Source organism: Dasypus novemcinctus, chromosome 6 (genome assembly GCF_030445035.2).
Source record: "Dasypus novemcinctus isolate mDasNov1 chromosome 6, mDasNov1.1.hap2, whole genome shotgun sequence".
Taxonomy (NCBI): Eukaryota; Metazoa; Chordata; class Mammalia; order Cingulata; family Dasypodidae; genus Dasypus; species Dasypus novemcinctus.
In genome coordinates, this window is record NC_080678.1 from 9948562 (window position 1) to 9975891 (window position 27330).

The 27330-nt window shown below is 47.4% G+C and overlaps 1 protein-coding gene across 2 annotated transcripts in view; it reads right to left on the reverse strand.

The window, feature by feature from the left end:
• Positions 1-27330, reverse strand: part of DOCK1 (dedicator of cytokinesis 1) — a 522200-nt gene that overhangs the window by 35009 nt on the left and 459861 nt on the right. For both annotated transcript variants that reach the window (XM_058298144.1, XM_058298143.1), the window contains exons 39-46: positions 18994-19083; positions 18017-18121; positions 14716-14857; positions 14505-14583; positions 13072-13156; positions 9288-9374; positions 6232-6408; positions 5161-5244 (exon numbers count right to left, since the gene is read on the reverse strand). In XM_058298144.1, the coding sequence (XP_058154127.1) occupies positions 5161-5244; positions 6232-6408; positions 9288-9374; positions 13072-13156; positions 14505-14583; positions 14716-14857; positions 18017-18121; positions 18994-19083 (849 nt within the window). The remainder of the gene's footprint in view (positions 1-5160; positions 5245-6231; positions 6409-9287; positions 9375-13071; positions 13157-14504; positions 14584-14715; positions 14858-18016; positions 18122-18993; positions 19084-27330) is intronic.

A 27330-nucleotide genomic window follows, 5' to 3' on the forward strand; every position in this document is an offset into this window, starting at 1 on the left:
CAGCAGGCACATTACCCCCAAAGACCAAAATGTTTAAATTAAAATCATTTGCGTTTTAAATTGGATATGTCTAGCTCAGTGAACAGCACACGATGACCACTCAATTACTTTCCTGACTCGCATTTGAAGAGCTACCCCAGAACAGACTTATCTGTGTTTTTCACTTGGGCTTGGGAAGAACTGCATTTTGAATTTGTTCAGATGTAACTTGTTCTGTCAGCAAAAGGTCATGTCAAAGGATAAGGGCTTTGTTTGTTTGTTTTTAACTAAGAATATTGTTTTTATAGGCAATTAAGAATCCTATTCCAAAATGTAAAAAATCTAATTATATGTGATCTATAGTCCTGAAGGATATTCTTATTTGGAAAGGAAAACCAAATTTATTCTTCCTTAAAACTAAAAATAATCACTTCTCTGTCGACACTGCTGTCACATAATATCCATGCCAACCCTTCACTTCCGAGTGTGGAAATGTAGCTGACCTTTAAAAACGTCATAAGAGAGACATTTTCGTCCCCCAGCTCTGGAGGCCTACCAGAGTCACTGCTTTTTTGGGGGAAAAGTTGGGGAGGGGGAAGACTCCCTTTCTTTCCCTCCCTTCTGCCTCCCCAGAGGTTTGGACTGGGAGTTAGACATCTTCAATGCAATCAAGCTAAGAGGCTTCCTCTTAATAATTTATAATTAAATCAAAATACTGATTAAAAACAGATTTTCCTAAAATGACAGAACACCAATCTAAATGAGCAGATTTGTTAGCAAGAAGGATAATAAGTACACAATTGAATTTCATGAAATTTTAAGAAATCTTATCAAGATGAATCAACGGGCAAATGTACTGGGTTGCCATTTATAGGCCGCAGCTGTTGCCTCTTGTGGCTCTCCAAGAAAGGACAGAACCAGAGCACTTCCCCCGTCTTTACCCCCATGGCAGCCTGCTCTCAAGCAGCACTGCCACTGATGATTGCTTGGCTGACAGTTGGGCCTGCACCCAAGGTATATGCCAGTCATCCCTTGTGCAGGTGAGATCTGAAAATAGGGCGTTTTAATATTCCGTATGGCCCGCTGCTGCAGATGGTGGTGTCCCCAGGCTAGCGCAGTTTACTCAGGGCCAGCCATGGAGAATGCTCATTGTCCACTTTTGCTCCCCGTGTTCTGCCTTGTGGGGAGACGAAGGCAGGCCGGGGAGAACTTTCGTTGTGCCTATTTGGGTGAGAATGCATGTAGGTGTGGGATGCTGCCTCAGCGTCCAGGCAGGGCCACCCAGAGTGAGGTCCTGCCGGGTTCCTGTGTGCAGCATGAATCCTAAGTTAGAAGGTGGACCTTGGGGGTGTGACAATTCATCCCCACACCTGGTACCCGACATTGGGCAGATACAACCTCCCTAGGGCCAGGATCTGGTCCCCGGTTCTACGTCTACTGGGGGCTGAGCTGCAGTTGTGCTGCTAAATGAAAGAAAGTAAAAAGATGCCTGTGTAAACACACGTAGAAACGGCAGACCTGGGGGTGGAAATGGCCTTTGGAAACATTTAGTTCAGGGGGTTCAAACCTGGCTAAGCATCAAAATTTCTCGGGCGGATTTTAAAAACAGATTCCTGAGCCCCATCCCCTGAGTCCTGATTTGTTCTAGGGTGGATCCCAGGAATCTACATTTCTAAAGAGCTACCCAGACTGTGACAGGGCCCAGGATTGCCTAAGTCTCAGGGCTAGTTGTTCCAAGGAAGCAAGCAGCCTGCTCAGGGACGCCTGCCTCCCAGCCGCCTGGGCCGTATTTGGATTTTGCCCCCATTTATCCAGAACATCTGGGAGCACTTTGCCAGGCTCTAGGAGCATCGCCTCTGGCAACAATGGCTGCACCCATCATCGGCTGGGGATGATGAGTGAGTTTGGTCTTTCATCTTTCTATTTCGAAAGAGAAATATGTGCACACCATAGTGGTTTAACATGAGCCTGTGTGGATTGATCTGTGGACACTAGGCAGGGATGCTCAGCAAGGACAGCTGCATTTGGTGAAAGGTCAACTGTACCTTTTAGGAGGTGGCTGGAATTGTAAAGCTAGGTGGGTCAGCAAACACCCACATTGGTGCCCCACCGCTGGTGGTCACTTGTGACCTGTGGCAGATGCTAACCGGTGAATGAGAAGTTCCATGCAGCCCTGCACCCCAGCCCGAGCCGCCCACCTGGCGAAGAGGCAGGTTGGTGCTGTCTTGGTGTGCCAGGGCTGCTATAACAAATAGCACAGACTGGCTAGCTCAAAGTTTTGGAGGCTAGATGTCCAAAATCTAGGTTCTGGCAGGGATATGCTTTCTTTGAACACTGCTTCACTCTGCAGTGTTGTGGGGGTGGTTTGCCAGCAATCTGTAACTCAGTCTCCACCTCCGTCACATGGCCATCTGTCTCCTTCTGTCTCCTACTCTTCCTGTGTCGAAATTTTCTCTGCTTGTAAGGACCATGCCACACGGGGTTAGGCCCACCCTGATGCAGTTTGACCTCTCCTTAATCGCATCGCCGAAGATCCTATTTACAACTGAGGTCACGCCCCTACAGGAGCAGGGGTTAGGAGTTGAATGTGCCTTTGTGGGGGCCACGACTCAACCCACGTGAGAAGCAGGCGTCAGCTCTGCGGCAGCAAGCCCCGCTGGGCTGCTGCTGTCTGGGTGCATTAGCCAACCTTCACAAACCATTGTAGGCACCGGAGATGTGCTTATTGTACATTAGGGACGGAAACGCGGCAAACTAGTCCTTGGTATTCCCAGGAGGAAAAGCTTACTCTGTCCCAGGAGAGTCTCAGAAAAATCGAACCAAACAAACCAACAAACAAAAAAAGAGAACAAAGCATTCCGATAACCCCAAAGTTTTGATTTCTAATGAACATATGACTCAATTATTGATACTAAGATATGCGTTTTCAAAACCTTTACAGATGGAAGCTAAAGCATAAGTAATGTTTTGAATATGTATTTGCTATCACTCTTTGATTTGATGAAGTTACTAGAAAACTGAGTCCCTCCTTTCAACTTTCCTGTGAGCTGCTTTAAAATTCATCCTTTAATGCAGTTATTAGGGGCGATGACATAGTGCTGACATAAAGCTGCTCTCTGGGGAACAAATTATTTTCCTCTGTAGGACTTGAAACTCTTAAAATCCAATTTGCTATAAAAGCTTACAGGAAAAAAAAAATCAATAGAGGTTTTGCAGACCAAACTAGTTTTTGCGTAGCAATGGCTTTATAGCCGTCAGAGTAGTTGTACGTGTTGGACCCTCTGGTTTCTACAACTTCTAAAATGGAATTGTTCAGAATTTTAAACTCTATTCCCTCTCCCCTTTTAGGAATGGAGAGGACTGCCTACTTGATGCTTACATTCTTGCAAAGAAACCATCATTTACCAACAAGCTCCCTCCTAGCCAACTCCAAGAGTTTCTTATCACAAAACAATTCCAAAGGAGATAATTCAAGTGCATATGGATTTTTGGAAAATTCTGATTTTTCCCTCTTTAATACAACTTCTGAGTAAAAATATATATGTAGATAGACAAAAAAACATATACAATCATACACATATATACACGTACTATAACTACTGAGAATTATAGAAATATAGTCGGTCTTACATATCTAAATACAAATTAGAAGGACCTGTCACTTGGCTTAAAGCCTAAGCTCAGCCTTGCTCTACCCTAAGACGAGGTGAGGCCAGGGAAGGGGCTGAACCAGGCTCCAGAATGGGCAGAATGCAAGCCCACCGCAACACTGTTCTGGAGAAACAGCCTGACTGGTTCCCCTCTGGGCCTGGTCAAACTATGAAGGACTCGGGGTCCCACGTGGCAGCCGGGGACCCCTGGCTTAGAAAGGTGTCTGCTGAGGCACACGAAGGCCCTCCCCTCCCAGCTCCCTCGCTCAGCCTGCTTGCGGGGGTTAGGCCTGGAGGACACCGTGGGGACACCACCCTCCTTGTCTCACATGCGAGAAAACGGAGGCCTAAAGATGCGACCTGCCCAAAGCAGCAGAGCAAGAGCAGGCGGAGCTCCCAGGAGACCAGGTCTGCAGATCCAGAAAGAGCCCTGACCCTTCTCATCAGGTCAGGAAGGGGCCAAGAAGTACAAGACATGGGGACAAGGAACTTAAATGAAACCCAAGACACCGTCCAGAGGTGCTCACCACTTTAAGGTGAAGCCCCTTCTGCTAGATTGAATCATGTACCCCAAAAAGACGAATTTGTAATCCGCAACCATGTGGATCTGAACCCACTTGTAAAGAGGATCCTGTGAAGGTGTTCTTACTGTTTGCAAATAGGATCGTCTAAGGTCCTGTGTAGGTACAGCCCGGCTGAATCAGGGTAGGCCTTTGTAAGCAGAAGACATTTGGATACAGGCAGCCAGAGAAAGCCATGTAAGAAAGCAGAAGAGCAGACAGGAGAGAGATCACGGAGGACTGCCGGAATGCTACAAACCTCGGAGCAAGCGAGCCCTGCCAACACCCTGATGCTGCACTTCTATCTAGCTCCTGAAATAAGGAGACGATAACTTCCTGTGGTTGAGCCATGCAGTGTGTGGTATTTGTCATAGCAGCCCTGGCAAACTAAGACCTGCCCTAAGGAAAGACTAGACAGGTCTCAGGAACAGAAATAGAAAAGCAAAATAATATGCAGAATCATGGCTGGGAGAACACGGCAAGGCCCACACCATGCACCTCAAAGCCTGACCACTGGCAGGGGGAGGGGGAAGCGGGGCGCTCTGTTGCTGCAGACCTACGCTTTCCATGTGGACCACATTGGCCTGTGTGTCCCTCCTGGGACGGGCCTCTGTGTGGGGAAAGCTGCAGTTTCACAGCCCTGAGTTTGCCTCTAACGTTCTGCTCTATCAATACCAGAGAAAGATTTTCCAGCAGCTCGTATCACTGGCTAAGGGGAGGGAGGAGGCCTTGCTCATTTGCAAGAATGGACTTTCTGAGTGTCCACTTAATGAGGACAGCCCAGGACTGGAGTTAACCACAGCAGTGGAAAGAGGGCTTATCTATGGATGAATGCAGCCCTGTGCACTTTAGATGCCACCCAGAGGCCTCTCCGTGCCACAGCTGTCATGTGTGATGAGGTGGTCCGGGTGGCCGTGGGCCTACACCTGCTTTTCCCTTCCAGCCCTGTGAGGCCGCGGTCGGTCCTTCACCTGCCACGCGATCAGGTCCTTGAGCTTCTCGATCTTTTCATGGCCCTCCGGGTGCTCCTGCAGGTACCGCTCAGTGAAGAAGGCCTGATGGAGACAGGCAGAAGAGAGTCTGCTCATTCAGTGTAGATTTTTTGCACACCTTCGGTGCACCAGGCCCTGGGGATGGAGCTGGGGATAAGAAAGAAGACTTGCCCTTGCAGAGCTCACCCGAGAGCCCAGACAGGACCCTCCCCAGCACCCAGCACCCGGCAAACCTTCCAGAAAGGTCAAACACAGTAAGTGGGGCTAACAAGCAGCCAGGATACTTGCTCGTGGTGGCACCCCAGCCTTGGAGACCGGGACGGTTTGGTCAAACTGGGTGGCAGCTCAGAGGCTCGTGAAATCCACCCTGCGCTGTCCTAGGCCCGCCCTACACCCAAAGGTCCAAGGGCAAGCAACGAGCCCCTGCAGTCTGCTCTCAAGCTGGGCCCACTGCATCAGTTTTTACTTTGTCGAGATTTGGGGTCAGCAAAGTAAATATTTTCAGTTTTATGAGCCCTCCTGTTTCTTGCAACTACTCAGCTCTGCCCTGTAGTATCAAGAAAACAGCCACAGGCAATATGCAGATGAGTGCTCTTGGCTGCATCCCAATAAGGCTTATTTCACCAAGACCGGCAGGGGCTGTGGTTTGCAGACTCTGTTCTAGGCTCCACCCCAGCTGCTTCAGGTACTGCCCATTCCTTCTATGCTCTTGTCTAGGAAGCTAACCTGGCCCCTTCCCTTGTACCAGCCCTGCCTCTTTTACTCTGAATAGTCAAATCCATTTGTCTTCCGCTAAAACTATCTTTTGGCCCTTAGCGATCAGGCCTCCTGAAAGCTGCCAAAGCCTCATCTGGGGAAGGTGATGGCGAGACTTCTGGCTCTCCGGGGAGGCCCAGGGGACCTCCCAGCCACCGGCAGAGGCTGCCTCTGGGCACCGCTGGCCCGGCCTGGGCTGTGAAGGGCCCTCAGCGAGCCCGGTTGCAGTCCGGGCGTGCTAGATTTTCAGCTGCACAGGGGAGGACCGCAGGGGGCAGTGGGCGTGTCCCGTGCCTTTTCATAGTTTGCGAAGCCCCCCATGACGGCCGGGTCCACGATGCCATTGAGCAGCATGGACAGGGGGTTAATGGGGAGGCTGGGGTCGTCCAGGTGCTGCTGCACCATGCTGTCGATCTTGTCGTTTGTCAGCTGCATCGTCTCAATGGCGTTCTCCAGGGGGCTGATTTCAACCTGCGGGGGAGAGGGGAGGAGAGATGGCATGACCTGCCCACTGCCAGGATCTCTGCTGATGCCGGTCAGCTCGGGAAAACCTCCCCAAGGGGAAACAATTCCAAGGTGGGGGGAGGATTCCTCCTCCTCCGTGCTCCTGTCTTCAAAGGGCCAGATAAGAAAAGGCCCTAGCAGGAGCAGCAGGCCTTGGATTAGGATGGTTCGTTTCCCTCGATGCAGCTCTGGTATGCAAATTCCAAAGGAACAAAGTCTGGCCAACCAGCACTGGTGAGTGTGTGCACGTGTGTAAGTGCACACATGCACACAGTCATCCTAGGTGTGTGCGCACCTACGCATGTGTATGGATGTGAACCTGCTTCAGGACCGAGATCCTCTTTGCATGTTCTTATTCTCTGCTAGTTTGAAAGAGGGTCACTGTCCCTGCAGTAGGTGGCCTGGACACGTCTGCATGCTGTGCCTAACTGGGCAGGGGAAGTGAGAGGGTGGGGCCCTGCAAGGAAGGAAGAGCTCTCAGGGTCCCAGAGCTGGGGACCCTCATTTGCAAACCTGCCACCAGCCAGTGAGATGCTTCGGAGCAGGAGGTAGGCCAGACCATCCGTCCTCCCTGCATGCCTTCCGTGCACCTCTGCCCATCCTACACTTGTACATCTTTCTTTGGGGTTTAATCAATTATGTCACGTAACGAACCCCATTAAAATCTCTGGACCTTGCGGCTCAGGTGGCAATACTCTGTGTATACTTTCATGTGTTGATGTTGCGGAGGCACTGTCCTGACTCCATAGGGAAAGGAAGACTAGAAGCTCGTATTTGGGGCCCTCCTGGAATTAGTCTCATGGTGCGCCTCCCTTGGCTGACTTTAATCTGTATCCTTTCCCTGTACTTAACTGTAGTCATGAGTATAATGGCTTCCAGTGAGTTCTGTGGGTCCTTCTAGTAAATTCTTGGAACTGAGGGTGGTTTGGGGAACCTTGTGAATTTGTCCTTGGTGTCAGAAGGGAGGTCGGCCTTGTATGTGGGCTGTGTGTCCTCTACACTTTGCGCTTAGGCTAAACTCTCATGGGGTGTCCTCAGGAAATGGTAAAGCAGAATCTCCTGCCTTCTTCTTGCTGCAGCTCTGGGAGATTTTCTGAGATGTCGGGGAGGGGTTGGGGACTATGGAGCAGAGGTGTTCAGAAGACTGGACAACTCAGTTCACTGCCAAGTCCTTGAGCGATGCTTGAGGTTGCTGTGGCAGAAGCACCTCACGGAGGCTCTCTGCTTGCCCATGTGTATGTCTGTGAACTAATGGAGCATTAGACGTTTTAAAACACAAGCATGTGTGTTGTTGCGTGCACCCCTAAAAACTGGGATTCTAGGAATGCTGCTCTACCCTACACTTTGCTTCGTCAAACCTGAGAACAGAACATCCCAGACACAAACCTCACCAGGGCAGGCGCCAGCGCGACCCATGCGGACTCACTATCCTTCAGCTCATTTGCCTAACGAAAGAATTATTTCCTATTTTTACCAAACAAACAAGGTTAGGTACCACCCCACAGTTATCCCATCATGGTCTGCCCCAGGAGGCAGAGAGAGCGATTTACAGCAGAATTCCAGTCATGCCATTATGGGGTTATTTGGCTTCCAGCCTTCTTAATCTGTTAAAAATGTCAAATGTGGCCCATTCTGGAACCACATATTTATAAGATCAGGGCTCATCTGCCTCTACCTCCAAGCTTTTAAGCTTTTTTACCCTGCAGCCTGGTAGCCTCCCAGAATCCCTGATTACAAAGGATTCGTGGGAAGAGGTGCATTATGAGGGCTAATGCTTGTCTATGTGAAGGGCCCCTTCTTCCACACACAGTGCAGCTCCAAATGGCTCCAGTGAAGGGGGTGCATTTCCACCATTTGGCCCCTGTCTCCTGATAGCCAACTGAATGGGGACCCTTACAGAGCTCCAAGAGCAAAATTTAGGCAGAGCAAAAAGGGGCAGGCAAGGAGTCTGGGAACTCAGAGAGGGAGGATGAGGGGGCACTGATGTTGGTCTTGTGGGATGGGGAGGCTTTGCAGATTGTGGGGCACACTTATTCAGGGTGCCGAGTCCAGACTGGCATGGGGGAAGGAGCACAGTGGAAACAGGGCTGGGTAGAGAGGTTCAGGCCATGTCCTAGAATCAAACTGGGTGTTTCAGAGAGGACTCACACTGTAGCTAAATGGCAAATGTCATGACTGTGAATAAGATGCCACTAGATGAAAACAAAAGCTTAAGACATACAAACAGAAACTTAACATATTTTATTCCTTATACTGGCAATTGCCATGATCTTAACATTCCTATAGATTCAAAACTGCTGCCCCTTTCTGGTGCAGCAGTGCAATTGTCTAATGGCTCTCTAATGGGATAAAGCAGAGTTTAGCTAATTAGATTGAAATCATTATTTCTTTAAAAAATGCTGTGGAGGGGTATATTTTCAGGCCATTTTTATTTGGATGGAGTGTGCAAAGTTCTATTAATCAAGTTGTCTGTCATGTAAATGGCAATAAAACCATCAGTAAGAAAGATCTTTAAAGTTTAAAAATTAGAACTTGTTTTAAACTTTTTGTTTTGTGAAACAGAAAAGAACTGTCAAAATATCACAGCTATGACTGAATTTAAAGACTTTGTAACAAGAAATGAAATCTTCATTCTGGTTTTCTTATAACCTGGAGGCAACCCATAGCATTTGCACTAAAACGTTCATGGCAGAGGAGAAACTGCTGTCCTGAGGAACAAGCACCTCGATTCGGGGTGGTCTTCTCTGCCCTGGGGGTCTGCAGGCTGCATCTCCCTTGGGAGAATGGGGTGTGCCCCACTGTGTAAGGCAGGGAAGCGAAGGATTCCTGCTGCGGAGGGTCCTTACCATGAAAACCGATTTGACCTCAAACCATCTTAGAATTCCAGGCAATTTATAGGCAGTTGTGTACATGGTTCTCTCGATCCACATGTTCTGTGAAGGGAACACACAGTACTTGTTAGCAGAAGGCTGCCAGCAGGCTGGGAGCTTCCGTCCTAACGGGGGAGGGCAGCTCTGTCATAATCAAGTCCTCTGCACAGCAGGATCCTGCCTGGGAGAAATCACCCTTCTGACATCCTTCTGAGTTGGGTGTCAGGCAGGTCTGTGTGGAGGCAGCACCTCGACAGCCAGGCAGGCACCCCGGGCACACGACATCATCCCAGGGCTTTCCCGCCCCATGCCACCTGCTACCCTGGTGTCTGGCAAAGGAAAGAAAATTGGAGAATTGGAAAGAATTACGTATGTCAACATGAAAGGGGTTCCTTCTGTGCAAACACACTTTGGAAAAGCTCCTCCTAAGTATCACTCTAGTCTTACTGAGTATTTGAAAGGAACTCAAAGGTGCAAATGTACTTTCAAAGACTAGGTTTAATGAAAATGCAAATTCTAATAAAATAGCTCAACGTTTTAAGCTTTAATTTTTTATTTAACTAATCTAATGCCTACCTTAGAATATACAGATAAGGAAATCAAAGGGGAAAAAAATCACTACTATTTTAGTATATATGTTGAAGATTTCTTACTAGCAAAGAAGTTTATATGTATTTAGAGTTTTAAAATAATACACCATTTTATAATCTGTATTCTTCATAAAATAATACCTTTTATATTGCAAGAAATAGTTTCAGGCCAATAAGAAAATATTCTGGAGCTCTTTAAAGGTTTCACAGAACTCCACTGCAGGGGTTAACTCTCATCTTCTGCCATTGTAAACCTTCCACACCATGAAATCAGTGTGAATTTTGAATATGTCATTGGTAACTTAGATACAAATAGAGGGTATAGTAGAAAGTCAAAACTGAACAGACTTTGGAAAGAATTTACCCCAAATCTCATAGATTACAAAGAGCAAAGGGGAGGAGACGTGGCCAGGGTCTCTAGGGGACACAGGCCAAGGACTTCCATCTCCCAGGCCAGGGAACCCCAACCCGTTGTCGGCCCGGGACAGCGCCCCCAGGCATTTGCTGAAACAGACTTGGCAGCTTCCTGAGCTCTCTCTGGATGAGCCTCCAGGGCTTTCCCCATCAGTGCAGCCCTGAGAGGAGCCACTGGCCCCACCCTGGACTTCCCGGCCAGCTCCTGCTAACCCAGGCTCTGCCTCTTCCCTCTCCACCGGCCTAGGCCTTGGCTCCCCAACGCCACCCCTTGCCTGGTTTGGAGGTGCTGAGCTGCTTGGGGCTGATGGGGGCAACTTTTCCAATCCCCTCCACTGGCAACTAGGTTCCCTGCCAAGAGGGAAGCATGGCATTCCAATACTGTGAAAAAAATAAAAAAAGAAAAAGAAAAACCGATGCTTATCTGAATGCCAGGCTTTTGTCAGGTTGTGGAGGACTGGAAGCTTCACCCATGTGTGAGGACCTAACGGGGCCATTAGGGGATTTCAGGACCATTTGGCAGGTGTCCAGCCTCCGAGGCTTAGCGCAGCTTGGGGCGGCAGGACGCGCCGTTATTCTTAGCTCTGCCCTGATTGGCTGTGCACCCGTCTGCAATTTGCTTGACCTCCTTGTGTCTGTTTCTTTTCAGCACAAGAATATTCCTACTTGGGAGATGTGAGAGGTGCAAGCAAAATTCAAGAACTGTTTATAAATCCCATAGTTGGACACACTCCATAAATAGTCACATGATCGCTGTTGTGACAGTAGGAGGCAGACTGCTCAGAAAGCCATGGTCCCCAAGTGCCCGCGTCCAGCAGGGGATGCGGCTGGGCAGCTCCACTCCCTCGCTATCACAGACCCTGCGGCAGTGAGCCCCCAAACTGGGATGACCACACCCTCACTAAGACATGCTCAGGTGCTAACCCTGGTCCTGCCGGGTGAACCCATTTGTAACTAGGACCTCTGAAGATGCTGTTATCAGTTAAGGTGTGGCTCATTTGTGAATAGGAACATCAAAGATCTCATTTAGATGAGGCCAGATCAATCATCAGGGTGGGCTTTCATCCCTGTGCCTGGAAATGCTGCTGCAGTCAGAAGAAGCCAGAAGCTGGCAGATGCAAGTGGGACAGCCAGTGGGGCAGTGAGCACCATGTGTCTCAGGGTGAGTGCCACAGCACACAGGGCGAGCGCCATGGGACGCAGGGTGAGCACCACGGGATCCAGGATGAGCGCCATGGGACACAGGGTGAGTGCCATGGGATGCAGGGTGAGCGCCATGGGACCCAGGACGAGGGCCATGCGACACAGGGCATGCGCCACGGGACCCAGGATGAGCGCCATGGGATGTAGGATGGATGCCATGTGACCCAGGGTGAGCGCCACGGGATGCAGGGCAAGTGCCACGGGACCCAGGATGAGCGCCGTGTTCTGCAAGGCGAGCACCATGGGACGCAGGGTGGCTGGAACCCCAGGGACTGGGAGAAAGTGAGCCCTGCCCATACCTTGATGTGGGATTCTTTGCCTGCCAAACCGTGAGACAATGAACTCCTAGTGTTCAAGCTCACTCGGGTGTGAGCAGAGCAGCCCAGAAATACGGTCCTGAATGAACCAGTGAGAACTGGAAAAGTCCTGAAAGCAAACTCTTACCCACAAGGTAACTGGGCTCAGGGCGGAAGGGACCCAGCGTTGCTTCTCAAGAGCAGGGATATGAGCTTCCCAGGCATTACCCTGGGGACTTGGCAGGGAGGGGGCGGAGGCCACGCGGACCTTGAGACAGCCCTGCTGGAGGTGCTCCCTGTTCTCTCTGGGTCTTTCCACCTGCTAACTCACCTTTGAACTGCACCCCCAGGAACCCCCAGACTTCAGGCAAGAGGAAGCCATTCCAGGCAGAGGGCTCTCCTGGGGTTCCTGGGGCATATGCCTCCCCAAGGGACAGGCTCCCGTAGGGATTTCCAGAGGAAGGACTCAGGGCAGGAGGAGGTAGTGGCATTAATGTTTCTAAAAATTGTGCTTTATTTGATGCTTTTAAAAAATGAAATACATTAAGCTCATTTGTGTGTATGTATTTTTAAAAAGGCTGAAAGAATCTGTGTTCATATTTCCATTACTATAATGCATGGTTTTTAATGGGGGACACTCGGTAATGACTGGAAACATTGTCAAGTGGTTGTTACAGCTGGAGAGATGCTACTGCCCAGAGATGCTGCTCATCCGACGACACACAGGACGGCCTCAGCAGCGGAGTCTCTGGCTCCTGACCTCAGCAGTCAGAGGGAGCAAGACCTGCAGGTGCTCCAGTGCTTTGAGCTACATAGGCGTTCAGTCACGGGGCTGGGAGAGTGTCTGGTTTCTTGCAGGGTCACCTCTAGAAAGTCCCATGACTGCCCTGCATCTCCTTCTGCCCATATGGAACCAGAGATAACGGCCCTGCTCCAGCACCAAGTCAGATACACGCACGGGGGAAAGTAAGTATGCTCTGAGCATGGAAGCACCCAGAACTTTAATATCTAAGAGTGATGATGATACGACTAATAACATTTAGAATAAAAACATTAATAATAGTGTTAAACTATTATAACTGCCTTAGTGAAATGGTAATAATGTTATAAATGTGAAGGGGTACTTTGTTAGGCTTTCTGCACATCAATATAAAAAAACATTTAGTACTCCGCTGGGGTCGCCTTTGAGGCCATACTTCTCAACAGGCAGTTTTGTTACTAGTGCTATGAATTTTTGTTTTTAATTATTTTTTTTACCGCAAACTCGTTGTCTGGGTTTTTCTCTCCTTTCCGGATTGGCCGAGAGTATTCAAAGCGCTGGACCTCGTTCACCCTGTAAAAACTGTACCAAGACAGACAAAGCATCAGACACTGAACAGAGAAGCAGCCAGTTTCCTTTCAGGAATGGGGTCCAATCTCAGAATGGATCACCACAACCCATGAAATATCCCCAACCTCGATCTGAAGTGTTGGCTGTGGCTGCCTCTCCCCGCCCACCTTGGAAGAGAGATGTCGGCAGGTGGAAAAATTCACTTGAATTTTTGCCCCCTCTTTGTCCTTGCCAACCTTCAAGGGAGAAGAGATGCTGAGTAAGAGTGAAGCTGGCAAAAACAGAGAAAAGGTGAAGCAAAGGGGAGAGAAAAGGCCTTCATTCTCTATTTACGTGAGTGCTTTTGAGAAGTCCTTATGTACTTCAGATACACAAAATGCATCAAGAACCATCAAAACAGTGGCATACACTGAAGCGAGTCATCTGCCTTGCTTGCCTATGGTATGCCTTCACACAGAAGCCACAGGCAGGCTGGGAACATGAGTCCCCAGTCTGCACTGGACGCGGGCTGGTCCCGCATCAAAGGTGCGCACCTGTGCGGCTTTCTCAGTTCACTGTTCACTTAGTGCCTCTCTCTGTGAAAAGATGCTACAAAACTTAAGATTTCTACCTTGTGGAGGCAATCACGTATAAATAAAGCACATCCTAGTTTCTAATGCCTGCTGATGAAAGATTAAAGAAACGGTGAATTTTGTGGAAGAAGACAAACCACCAAATTTCAGGAGATTTCGAGCAGGTCATTGTGAAATAGTGGGCTGGTGGAGAAGTTAATTTTTTCACCAGAACATGGAACAAACAGAAAAGGAAATTCTATTTGGCAGGGTGTTTCTAGTTAAGTTCGGAACAATTCGACTGAGAGGCATAAAATCTCAATTCAGAGGGCTGAGTGGTGAGTTTTAAAAACCACCTCACAATCCTGTATTCCACAATCTCCTTATTGGATGTTGAGGCCTCCTGGGTCTTCACCAGAAGCTACAGTCCAAAGCCCTTTTTCTAGTTTTTAAAATGCAAATCACACCCCAGAAGCACTGGCCCAGAACTGCTGGGTGTGGCCTGGGCGCCTGCATTTGTGTAGAGGTCTGGGGTCTTCTGCCCAGCCCACCAGCCCCGGGTCTGCCTGGACTCCAGGGCCTCCTTGCCCGAGCCCTCGCTGGCTGCCCACCTCGGCCATGCCAGCGGGTCACACACCTTCACCTCTTTATAGACTTTGAAAATAACTTGCCTCTTTCGCTTTTCAAAAGTGGGCGGAAAGAGCCTCTGGCAAGCTAATCAAAGGGAAAAATTCATCCTAAAAGAAGAAATGATCAGCAAGATGGGTACTAACCATTCTGATATCGGGGAAGAAAAATGGGACATCTACCTTACGATTTGCTCAGAAACTGGCCTGTGAAATCTCGGGGGCAGATCGAGTTTGGGCTTTACTGTGAAGCACTGAATATCTGACGGCAAAGGAGGTTAAGGAGCAGGAAGGCACCTGGAAACCCGGGGGGCAGAGCCCCAAGGCACCCCTGTCACCTCACAGCGCGCCTGCCAGTCCTTTCACGGCCCACACGGCTTGGTTCAAAGGATACATTGGCCAGGAGAGGTTTTAACGTCGTCGCCTGGTGGAGAAGTGGTCTTCATTTTCTCAGCATTTGGAAACTGTGTTAAGAGCCGAGCTTCAAAATCTTCCCGGCGTTCGTATTCCTTCCCTCGGTAAATGAAAACTTTTCCCTGGAAGCAATGACATTCATGAGAGCCCCACAGGGGAAGGTTCTGGAAAAGCTCACACCCAAATGTACTGGTCTCCAATATATGCTGGCAGTTGCTGTTTTTTCAAATGCCATTTCATTTCAGGTCAACTTGGGTTGTTCTTCTCAATCAAGAAAGCAGGACCGTGGGCCGCAGGAGGCAGCGCTGTTGAAGGAGCTCCGAGCACAAGATCACAGAGTCTGTGAAAATGTTAGTCTTTAACAGCAAGACCAGTGAAAAACACGCGAAAGTGAACGCTTGGAGCCTATACCAGAGCAGGCAAGATATGCTTAGAAGGGGCTGAGGCAGCCAGGGCCGGCGGGCGACCGGGCCTGTGTTTTCCAGATAGGCCCTAATTCGATAGCTCTCCTGGGCCAACAGGAATTTAAGAGCTCTGCAGACAGAGGAGGGGCCCCAGAGCTGCTAACTGAGGTAAGACACACCCAAGAGGCCATCGAACCAGAGGGGAAGGGGCCTGGAAGGCTCCCGCCCTCTGCTGGTGGCAAGGACTGCACTGCCCTCAGCTGCTGCCTGAACCTAAACTAGAACCCCCCAGGAAGGAGACAGGAGCAGCGGCCACAGGGGCCCGGCACTAACGCTCTTTGGTGGCTCTATCTGGGCAGCAGGTGACAGTCCCGCATTGGCCTGTCCTGGGCAGCTGCAGCCCTGCCTCATCTGTAGTCAGTCCTTGACAGATGCAAAGCGGGGGAGGGAGGGGGAGAGTGAAAGGGAGAGGGAAAGGGAGAGGGAGAGGGAGAGAGAGAGGGAGAGAGAGAGAGATGGGGGGGGGAGGGAGAGAGGGAGGGAGGGATAGTGTGAGAAGGAGAAAGGACAACATTTTGCTGCATATTTTTATATTTATCTCTGATCACTCACCTTGAAGAAGTCAAGTTAAAATTTGTCTCATTAATTAATTTTCAAAAATATAAAGAGCCTTTGGTACTCAATCAATTCCTTCCCTTCCCTAGTCCCAATTTATCCTGAGGTAGTATAAATTACTACTGAAGGAACAGTTTAAGAATTGAATTTTTTTTTTTCACTTTGGCTTAGGTGTGTCTTAAAGTACCATTATAGAAGAAAAATGTTCTGTTTTTCTAAAAAAATTATGTGAAACAGAAACCAAAATAATATGTAGTCTTAATTAGAAATATAAACAGGCAGTATGGGCATGTTTTAAGGCTACATAAAGCTAAACATTTCAGAAGTTCAGTGAGGTATGATGTACAACAGGCTATAATGAAACCAGCATGCATTTATGTTTTAAACTAGAAGAAAGATATAATAATAAAAATGTATATAAAGGGTTTTATAGAAAAACACTAGTGAGTTATAGATGAAAATGCTAACAACATTTTCTAGAAATGTCAATTATTTTGCATTCTGAAGTGGTCCCTTCAAACACGAAAATGAGGGGAAAATGTACACACAGACAAACATATTTATCCCTGGAAGGGACTATAAATATTAACATGAATGCAAAGAAAAAGTTAAGTCAATTCTTTGACAAAAACAAAGCCAAGGGACAGCTCGTCACTTCTCAGAGGCGGCCCTTCAGGCACTGCGTCAAGTAGCCAAACATTCTGCCCACGCTTTTGCGACTGCTAATGTCATTGTCAGATTGACCCCTGACAGGTGATCTGTGAAGCGTAATAAATATATTGCTACAGCTCGACAAAATTATTCAGGTGTGGCGGGAAAGCCAGCTCCCTATTAATTGAGCCCGTTAAACTCTTTATTCTCACTTTGCGTTTTGTCCTCTGGAAGGGGGAGATGGCCCCATGCTGTCCATGGAGATTCCTGGGTGCAGCCTGGTTCGGGGGCTGCAGTGCACTCCCCCACCCAGTTCACATAGCTGTGGTAGGAAGCTGCCTGGCTTGGGAGGGCAGAAGAATAACTGCACACAGAGCTGTAGTTAGTGGCCTTAAATCACGGGCGTTTCACTGTCCACAGGGGACCTCACACACTAACATCCCAGCACAGCACGGGCTCCACGATTTAGGGTCTTTCTATCTCTCACATTTACACACACACAGTCACACATGTAGATACACGCATGAATTAAAGCCTTCTGTGACACACGGTGACTTCAACTCTAAGTTCATCATAGCCTTTTCCTTTTTTTTTAAATTTCAAATAAGTTTAATTTCTAATTCCTCCCTAAAGCAGGGATTATAAGCGAGCATCCATTGCATTCATTCTTTGGAAGGAAAACTGTCTTCAGAGCCAGGGTTTCTGACCCACTCTGCCTTGGATGCGCTCTGCATCACTGGCATAAAGGAGGTGATTGTGTTTAAGGACAGCCCGATTCCACAGTGACAAGGACAGGACCAGACACCCCAGTCCCTCAGGCAGGACCAAGTGAGTGGGCCAGTAGGTCACCTTCTGTGCACATCTCGTGCTGGAGCCCCTGTAAAGAGTGACCCGTCCATGCCAAGGGGGAACGCTGGCTCCCTGCTGCGGCCAGCCCGTGCTATCAGTGACTCCTGGGGAAGCAGGAGCACTGGGGGCCCAAGGAACACATCCCTGGTCTAGGAATACCTCGTAACTCTTCTGAACTGCCCCTCATAGCTGTGCTCCAGGTGCAAGGCTTTTGCTTCCCTAAAACCATGGGTCATGCCTGGTTTTACAGGATGAGAACAGAAAACCACATCATTAAAAATGTCCCAGGAAATGCCAGAAAGCACGAGCCTCTCCTCGAGGACAGCTAAGAATGTGCTAAGTGGGAAACCTTTAAGAAGTCTAGCCCTGGGCCAGGCAGTATTTACTCATACAACTTCTTCTCCGGCCTCATGTTGAGTTTTGGCAAGATGGGCTTCTGGCCAGCAGTCACGGTTATTGTTTCAATCATGCCATGCTCAGGGATGGGGAGGGATTGAGAGTTCCAGCATCATGGCCGTGAAAATCCATTTCTGATTTTTCATATAATTAAAAATACACACAAATTTCTGGACCAGAGTTCTTTTTATGAAAATCAGATGGAAAAATTATCTAAAACAAGGAAATATGATCAACCTCTCTCTGGTACCCTAAGTGAACCTCACTGTCAGATCTTGACCCACTGAAGCCACCGAAGCCAAGTCCAAGCCTTTCCTCAGAACAGCAGGTACCTCCTGGCTCAGATGAAGCAGAATCAGAACTTACCCGAAGAAATGTGGGGAATCCTTGTCCATAGTAGCCAACAGCAAAATAGTCAGGTTTAGGTCTTATCACTTTGACGATGTTTTCATAAAACTGAGCCTGTTTTTTCTGAAAGGAGAAAAGGAAATGCGTTTTCAGGCTTGAAGAGAGTAGCTGAGCATCCATGCTTCCAGATTCTTCCAGCAGCATCTTAGGGCTTTGAAACTCTTAGAGGGTGGGAAAGTGAGATGGGTGTGGGAGGGCACAGAGACAGCACCTGAATTCAATCTCAAAACATAATTTTAACTGCATTTTCACTCATTCTCTATCATTCAGCCAGGGAATCTGAACAAAAAGCCAAATTCAGCAACCAGTGGTAATTTATGTATATTTTCAATAACTAAAGAAGTGACACCAATTTGGCTTTTTTCTAATTAAGTGGCTGGTCTTTAGTATTTTAAAAATGGATTTGGATCAGAGACCATGATATATTCAAGAAGAATTGAAATGAACAGAATAGTTTCCTTTATTCATGATAAACATTATAACACCTTTAAGGTGGACCAGCTAAATACAGAAAGGATACAGATGAGCAGAGTAATTGTAAACTTAACTGCACTGCCATGGCAGAGGAGAGCTCTGGACGACTAACTGCCCAGTCTGCTCCAGTAAAAGGGATCACACTTTCAAACCAGCAGAGACTCTCAGCACTCGGGGCCACCAAGACCACAGCGTACGTGATCCACAGTGCTCTAATGACGACGTGTTTGCATAAGTCTTAGTCTTTTGGTTACAAAAGCTGACTTGGGAATACAATGTGAGTACTCATGGGCCAGAACCAACCAGCAAATCAAACAAGACCCAGTCCCTGGCAAACATGGGGACCCATGGCCAAGGCCACATCATGCCTGAGAAGAATCCCAACACTAAAATGGAAAGAAATTTTGGTAAAACAAGCCGGGATTGCCACACTCATTTAAATGGAGGAAATAAAGACCTACCAGCAACTCGCTCAGCTGTTCATAATCAAACATTTCATTTTCATACTGTTCAGCAAGTTCCTTGCCCAAGGCAATGGCCTCCTCCCACATCTGTTAGGAAAAAAGACAGGAGAAAAGAGGAGGGAAAAACCAAACCTGGTTGTGGGGTCTAAGAGTCCAACAGGTAATGCAATCGTTCTTAACAAAACAGTTTAGAAACGCTTTTCATTAAACTGAAACACACTCTGGGAATAATGTTGGAAAAATAGACATTTTTCTAGCAGTTGGTTCCCTCTGCCTCTCAGCGGAGCCCCAGCTCACTAAACCGGCCAAGCGCTGGCTCGCCCACCTCACGGGCCTCTGCGCGGCCGGGGCTGTCTGTGGGCGAGATCCCCGTCCACCCTGGCCCCGCCCTCCCACTGCCAGTGAAGAGAAGCCCCACGGCGCTGCAAGGCTGCCAGGGCAGCTGAACAGAAAGAAGGGGCCTCTTTGGCTACTTTCCCCCATCACCACATTTAACAAAGGCTCTGTCAAAAGTCATTAACTCTCAGAAAGACCAGGATAGATTTCAACTCTGAATTAAAGCTTGCAAGACATTCTCTTTACACGGACACACACAGGGAGGATGTCAAGCCTGCCATCATTTTAAAAGGGGGAGTTTTTTATGGTAGCAGAATGAAAGTGGCTCTCCAGATCTGGTGACTGATAGATGAAAATGCTGACACACTTGGTAAACACGTGAAATGGTCTGTTGATCTATACAGTAGGCCTAAATTGCCCTCACTTTCCATAGGAAAAATAAAATAAAGTCGTGTACTTGAGAAGAACCTGGAAAACATGGAGTGATCACCTTCTTCAGGACCCCTTCCTACATGACACTGGCTCTCCTCTGTGCTCCCACAGCAACCCCAGGAACCCACTGTTTCCAGACTCACAGTAATGGATTGAAGCCAGAATGTTCCTTTGTTATTCCTCCTCATAGACTGTAAGCCCCTGGAGGGGCAGGGGCGTGCATTAACCATCTGTAAAACCTCTGGGCTTAGCCTAGGGCCTGTTCCACAGCGTTTATGGAACACAACTGAAGGTTATTGGTATAAAATCAGGAAAGCTTTGTTCTGTCCCATATACTGTGTGCTCAGCCACAAATCACCCGCCTCTTAACTGCCACCATTCCTACAAGATGGTAGATCATTAGGACGAGCTACCATTCCAGCAATACCTTTGACTCCACTCCCTGCTAGGATGCTAAACACACTGCGGGACAGGTTGCCCTTATTACCAACCCACAAATGCAGCAACCACCGGCGCAACCGCAATTCCAGCTCAGAGTCACTTCGGGCTTCCTCAACGTCCAGTCCCACGGCACCTGTATTCTCGTGTTCAGTTAGGTAGGTATCTTTATTATACCCATTTTGCAGATAATGAAGTTGAGGACAAGACAGGTAAGTGACTTGCCGAAGGGCACATAGCTGTTAAGTGGCAGAGAGAGGACTCTGTCCAGCTGGGTCTCTTTCTGGGTGATCACGCACCTGCACTTTCAGCTGCTCCCTGCCTCCATGCTCTAAGCTTGGGTGGGATTCCAAGGATACTAGGCTGGTCCCAACTCCAGGTTCCCAAGGGGAATGCAGGTTGCCAGGTCCCACACCAGGCCTGCCCTGACACTGTGCCCCCACCCCACCTTGCAAGTCCTTGCTTTTCTGTGTTAGAATGAACCCAGTGACCATCTTACTTATTGATGGATGATCCAATTAACGTAAGAAAATAATTTTACTCAAATGCTCAGAAAATACTATTTTCATAGCTACTATTTAAATAAATCATGTGCTATTTCTGATAGAAAAAAAGGTATTCTGGAATAAGTCTGCATTTCAATACTCTGACAAAAAAAATAAAAATGAGCCCATGGTTGGAAAAGATTTCAAAGATTTCAGAGAGAGGACAAGTGCCCAGGGAGAAGACTGTGACTGAGCTTGTGTGCCCAACTGTTCACACCCTCTGCTGCTGGCTCACGTCCCAGATCTCCCATTCTATTGTCCGCTCGCCACAGCTGGAGGCTTCAAAGCTGCCTTGCATCTCCGGATACCTCAGTCTCCAGCTCCATATCTTTCTCACGTCCCTTACCAAGAGCCCAAGCTCACATTTCAAGGAAGGGGCCCTTTTCTCACTTTTAATGTTTCTTTTAAGCTCCTGTGACCAGCTCAGCCCTTAGCACATTTCCATTTCAAAGAAAACATTACCTTTGCTCCTTGTTCTCCTTCACTGGGTTTTTCTTGAGTTTTCTGCAAGCCAACACACTCTTAGCTGCCTAGAAAGCTGGGACTTCTAATCCATTACTGAGTACAAGCTTAAACTTTTTATCCTAAATGACAGATGAGTTGTCTTAGATACATATCAGAAGTAATTGTTTTTAAAGGAAATATAAGACTTGAATAAATCTCTTATCTGACTCACCCAGAGGTTATGTGATTGTGTTTTCCATCAGATTTTCTATAAATACACAGTTCCCTTCCTCCCATCATGTTTTAAAGGATTTGGTGTTAAGGAGATTTTCATCTACTTTTAATTGGATGGGGCTCTAAAGAGAGTGTAGGTAATTCATAAGTCACATGTGAATACCTTGGAAAATATTTCAGTGCCGGAAAGAAAAGAGACTCAGTATGATCTAGATACAGATGATCTTGGTTAACTAATCGTTTTAACCTTTGCAATTGAATGCCCCGGCTTTGCTCCTTTCTTAGAAGGGCTATAGGCTTATGAGGTTTACCACAGGCACAAATGAAAAAGCACGGTATCAGCAGACAACTTTATTTTCTGATTTGAAATCCTTAATCCATTTTAGGGCATTTTGAAATTGTCCGTCTACTTGCAGCAGGGAGCACCTTCTCTTCACCACTTCTTTTCATCAGATGATATCAGCAACAACCTCTTGTGATGATACTCTTTTCCCCAACATTCTCAACCTGCAGGTTTCAGGAAGTTCCATTTCTTAAACTTCGACAAACAGCAAACTTTTTTTTCTGATGAAACTCCTTCTTTAGTTCCAAGACAGAGCTGGATTCAAAGAACCTATTAAAGCTGGCTAAGATTGGGCATAAATCCAGCTAGATCTGGAACCTGGCAGAGTCCATGTGGACATTAATCGCCCCAAGATGGCTTCTGGAAGACCCCCCACCCACCCTCCCCACCTCCCCCACCTCCCCCACCCACCCCCACTCTGGATTCTGGCATTCAGGACAAGATTTCCTCCGAAAAGTCAGGAGAAGCCCTGGATATTCCCCAAGGACTTTATCATTGGGCCCTCATGGGGGATTAATGGGTGGGGTAATCAATCAAAAGAGTAAACAGCTGGAACTCCGCCTATGACATTTGCAAAGGGGGTGGAATAATTAACAGTTCAAAAGGCAGGTGCACGGGATGAATTTGCTCTCTTGACTTTGGACTCCCTCTCTTGCCTTTGCCCTGTCCTGGTGCTTGTCCTGGTGCTGGCCCGTGTGCCTGTTCCTGCTTTCTTTGTCCTGCTCTCGCCGTGTCCCCCCGCATGGACTAACACGCAAGTAAAACCTGGGCATTTATAATCTATAATGGAAAATTGTAGCCTGTGAATCAGCCCACTTAGTCACTTTTTAGCTCCTTCCTCTCTATCTGGGATCCATGATCTGTTATTTTCTCCCATTTTTCTTTCCTCCCTACCTGAATAAATCACTGGCCTAACTCACCTGATGCACTCTTGAAATTCTGCAGCAAAGGCAAGAAGCTAAACAAAATCCAGTAACATATTTGGCGAGCCAGCCAGGAGGTTATTGGTAAGGAAACTCTGGCCTACAGCCTGTCATCAATTAATGCTTTCCTTTGGTTCTCCATATTAAACAGGCTGGACTACAAGCCCCCACAGATGTAATCCGGGAGGGAAGAGGCCGTGGTGTCAGAACTCTGCATCTGTGCAGCACACCCAGGCTTATGAGATCTAACCCCAGCGGGGAGGGCTAGGGCACAGGACAGGGGTTCACTTCTCTGCTGCAGTTCTTTCAATCCCATTTAGCAGCTGTTGGCTGTGCCCTTGGGGCTGGCAGCCATTGCCTTCTCCCACCTTCTCCCCTAGGGGTGCATGGCAGTCAAGGTGAGCCAGATAGCTGGGGGCTTCACAGGCCCAGGCCTTTGCAGGCCTGCCTTTCTAGGAAGGTGGCAGGCAGGGCCAAAATGGACTCCATGGGAGTTCCCTACAGGTCAGGACACCCTTGCATAATGAATCTTTGCCCATGTTTTACTTCCCTACTTTTTGAATTTCTCTTTATAGGTTTATGTTAAAATGCTTTGAAATGTCTTAGAAACTATAAAATTAAAAGTGCATTTGCTAGTGAGAAAGTGATTGCTTCAGGGTCCCAAGGCCTATTAGCTAGAATAATCTCTAATCACTTAATGGCCTTTTGATGGCTGGTTTAACTGGGAAACTCCTGGACAGTAAAGTCATAAAACTAGGACTGTGTCTAAAACTTCTGGAAGAATAAGGGAAAGAAGCAATATTCAGCTTGGAGGGCAGCTGATCTATTTGATCTGTCTTCCAAGTCCAGAATAGCCCAGGGAATGCCTGGTGGCAAGGGCTCTGTGATTCCTGGGGTGGTGGGAATCAGAGTGCAGTCAAACATTCCCTGAGGTTTCAGGTGCTTCTGTTTGAGTAACAGTGCAGCCAGTCTCAGACCCTGGAATGTCAGGGGTGCTAAGAACCAGAGCGATAAACTCTGAATGGTCCCCATTCCTTGGGCCCTTCCCTTCAGAGGGCAGCCACATATCCTCTGAGACTTATGACAGGCACTTTGATTTGGGGTAATTGCTCAGAATGTCTCCCACCAACTCAGCTGGGGCGCACTGGTCTGATCTCTGGAATTTAATCAGACATCCGCCAGGACCTAGGTCGCCCACAGGGATGCCTGTAAGCCAGGCTCTGAAGATTAAAATTCTCAGACATTAGTTAGTAAAGTTGTTCCTAATAAAATTCTTGTGGCTTAGTTAATAATGGTACCAAATTCCACTTAAAGTAAAATCTTACTAGAAACTGTAACTAAGAATTAATATATTAATGGCAAAAAGTAACTTCGTAGCAATGAAACCTGTCTGGAAATCACCTCAATGTGCATATTCAAGTGGCGGTAATGAAAAACTATCTTGATTACATTGGGAAAATTTAGTTTTCATTTTAAAAAATGGAAAAAGTAGTTTTTCCTGTACTGCTAAACTAAAATACCTGCTAATTAACATCTTCATGGTAAAAGTGTAGAAGAAGCAAAGTACTAAAGAGTTAAGTTCATTTGATATGTTACACATTGCTTTGAAAGTATTTAAAAAGTGTATAAAAGTCAAGAGATGGCTTCAGCATTGTCCAACTATCTTGTGCATTCAAACCAGACCTTCAATATACTGCAGGTTGCCTCCCCATATGAGTTATTGGCTAGGTTGGCCACTGACCCCTAAAACAATACAGGTATCTACTACATCTCTGTATGTGCTCCTGAAGTCTATGAAGACTCACGGCAGTTTCAAACACGGCAGTTTCAACAATGGCTCAATATAGCCAAATGTACAACAGATATTGCCTCCAAACAGGCATTGTTTCAATGGCTGGTAGAATACTGGAAACTACCTTCCTAGCTTCTCTTGGTCAATGGTGCAGCAGCATGCTGGCTGTGTGAAGGACATACCAAGTGGAGAAATGATCACTAGAGTGTTGTGAGTAAAACTTAAACACAATTGGCATTTGGCCTGCTCCTATGGAGAGAAAACACTGAACATGTTAAAAGTCCGGTAATCTTGATTTTTTACATAGTTACTGAATGTACCTATAAGATAAACCTTGCCTGAGAGCAGTGGGAGCAACAGCCTTTTTAATTTAAAAAGGCTACCAAATTAACTTGGGGGTAACGGCTCCATCTTCACCCCACACCAGGTGGAAGACATAGTTAGCCCAGGTCTCCCTCCTAACCCTTATTCCAGAACTTGTCCCATCCATACGCTGGGGAAAACTGGCAGATCCACAGGCCATACTACCAGGGCTAAGCATTTTCCCACCAGAAGGGAAACAGCAAATGAAGTGGCTAAAACCCACTTCAGCTTAGCCCCTTTGAGATGGTCCATGGACAACCTTTCTTCACCCAGGACCTGGCAAGAAAATACGCCTCATTTTTAGTTAGAGCCAAAATGGAAGAAACTTTACTCTGTAATTCTGATCACTCCCACAGCTATTAAAGTTAAAGAAATTTCCAGTTTAGTGCACTAATCCTGAGTAAAGTCAGCTGCCCAAGAAGTGCCAGTTCACCAGAAGCACCTGATGGCATGCATGAATGCCAGTCATTAAATGGCCTAAAATACCTCTTCAAGAGAAAAAGCTAAGTAGTATCTGTGTCTAAGTCAGCTGTTCCCTCTAACTCTAGCTCAAATGCCTATGAATAGGGGGAGGGCAAACCAGACATCCCTTAAGAAACCTTGTCTGTTTTCATCTCCTGCAGCTTAACTAAAAAGGGAAATACCTCTTCTCATTTCTCTCCCCTACCATAGGAACTGGGTTTGGCAATTTATACCTATTTTGCCTATTGCAGTCTCTCCCTAGAGTTAACCAATAACATAAAGTAACTGAAAGAAGAATACTGTTTCCCACCAACTTCTGGAAAATGCAGCCTTTGCAGGCACCTGACATTTTCTACTTTTGTGGTCCAGTATCCTCTTAGTAGGATCATATATTCTCAAAATTCTAATCAAGTTTATTTCTTCCAGAATCAACATGTTCTTAGCCATATGGGGCCTCATCCAGCTTCACCCAGGATGCCAGATCTATTTTCCTCCAACTGTGATAGAATAGCAGGAGGGTTTTACACCCTGTCAGGTAGGGCCTCTTTGCCCCAAACCAGCAGGAAGTAGCTGCAGAAAAATAATCACAGTCCTTCAGCACCCCTTTAAGAATAAAGGTATAAACTCTCTGAGGGGGTATGAAGCCGGCTAGTAAGATAGGGAATCAATAGATGGATCTGGAACCTGGCAAAGAGTCATGTGGACATCAAAAGCCCCAAGATGGCTTCTGGAAGACCACCTCCCCCAACTCCCCCACTCACCCCCGCTCTGGATTCTGGCATTCAGAATAAGATTTCCTCCGAAAAGTCAGGAGAAGCCCTGGATATTCCTCAAGGACTTTATCATTGGGCCCTCATGGGGGATTAATGGGTGGGGTGATCAATCAAAATGTAAACAGCTGGAATTCTGCCTATGCTATCTGCAAAGAGGTGGGATAATTAACGGTTCAAAAAGCAGGTGCAAGGACTGAATTTGCTCTCTTGCCTCTGGACCCCCTCTCTTGCCTTTGCCCTGTCCTAGTGCCTGTCCTGGTGCCGGCCATGTGCCTGCTCCTGCCTTCTTCACCCTGCTCTCACCATGTCCCCCGACATGGATTCACATGCAAGTAAACCTGGGCATTTATAATCTATAGTGGGGAATTGTAGTCTGTAAATCAGCCTGCTTTATCACTTTTCAGCCCCTTCCTCTCTACCTGGGACCCATGATCTGTTATTTTCTCCCATTTCTCTTCCCTCCCTAGCTGAATAAATTACTGGCCTAACTCACCTGACATCCTCTTGAAATTCATTTCTGCAGCATAGTCAAGACCCTAGACAAAATCCAGTAACACTATCAGCTATTGATTTCTCGCAGACAACTAGGTTTATGATCCACTAGTCTGACAGAATAACAATATTGATCTCACAGGATAAGGGAGAAGTAGCAGGTGACAGAGAAGACACCAGCGAGGATGAGTGATCCTTACTCATAGTTCAAACATGGGCAGGAGACTTGAGTTTAATTTGTTTACCAGCTTTAAATAACTTGCCCCATGAAGATGTTTCGTGGGCTGCTTGATTTTCAGGCATGCTTCTAAAATTCATCTAATTTCCTAGGAAGTTATTGGGAAAAGTTCCACAGAGGTCTCTGACATTTACGTGGCTCAAGAGTCAATGTTTTGCAGATCCTCTGCTCCAGAGGGTGCCAAGGTGGCCAGGGTCAGCCCCTGCTTGACCGTGAGTGCTGGGAAGGATGGCCTCTCTCAGGCCCTTTCTGATGAGGGGCTGAAGGCTAATGGCAGAGGTTATGGGAACTCCCATAGGCTGAGAGGGGCAAGCTAGCCTCCTACTGCCTCCTACTCTCCTTTCAGAACCAGACTCCTCCCCAGCACCTCCACAGTCCTTTTCCTTGAGCCAAGCCCCCTCCTTTGTCCTACTAGTCTTTTGGCTGGCTTTGACAGATCTGAGCAAAGGACACACCCTTTTCCAAAGGCCCTGCTAGGACATTCTCTCTGGTCTGCCACCCAAAGCTGCCCATCTCACC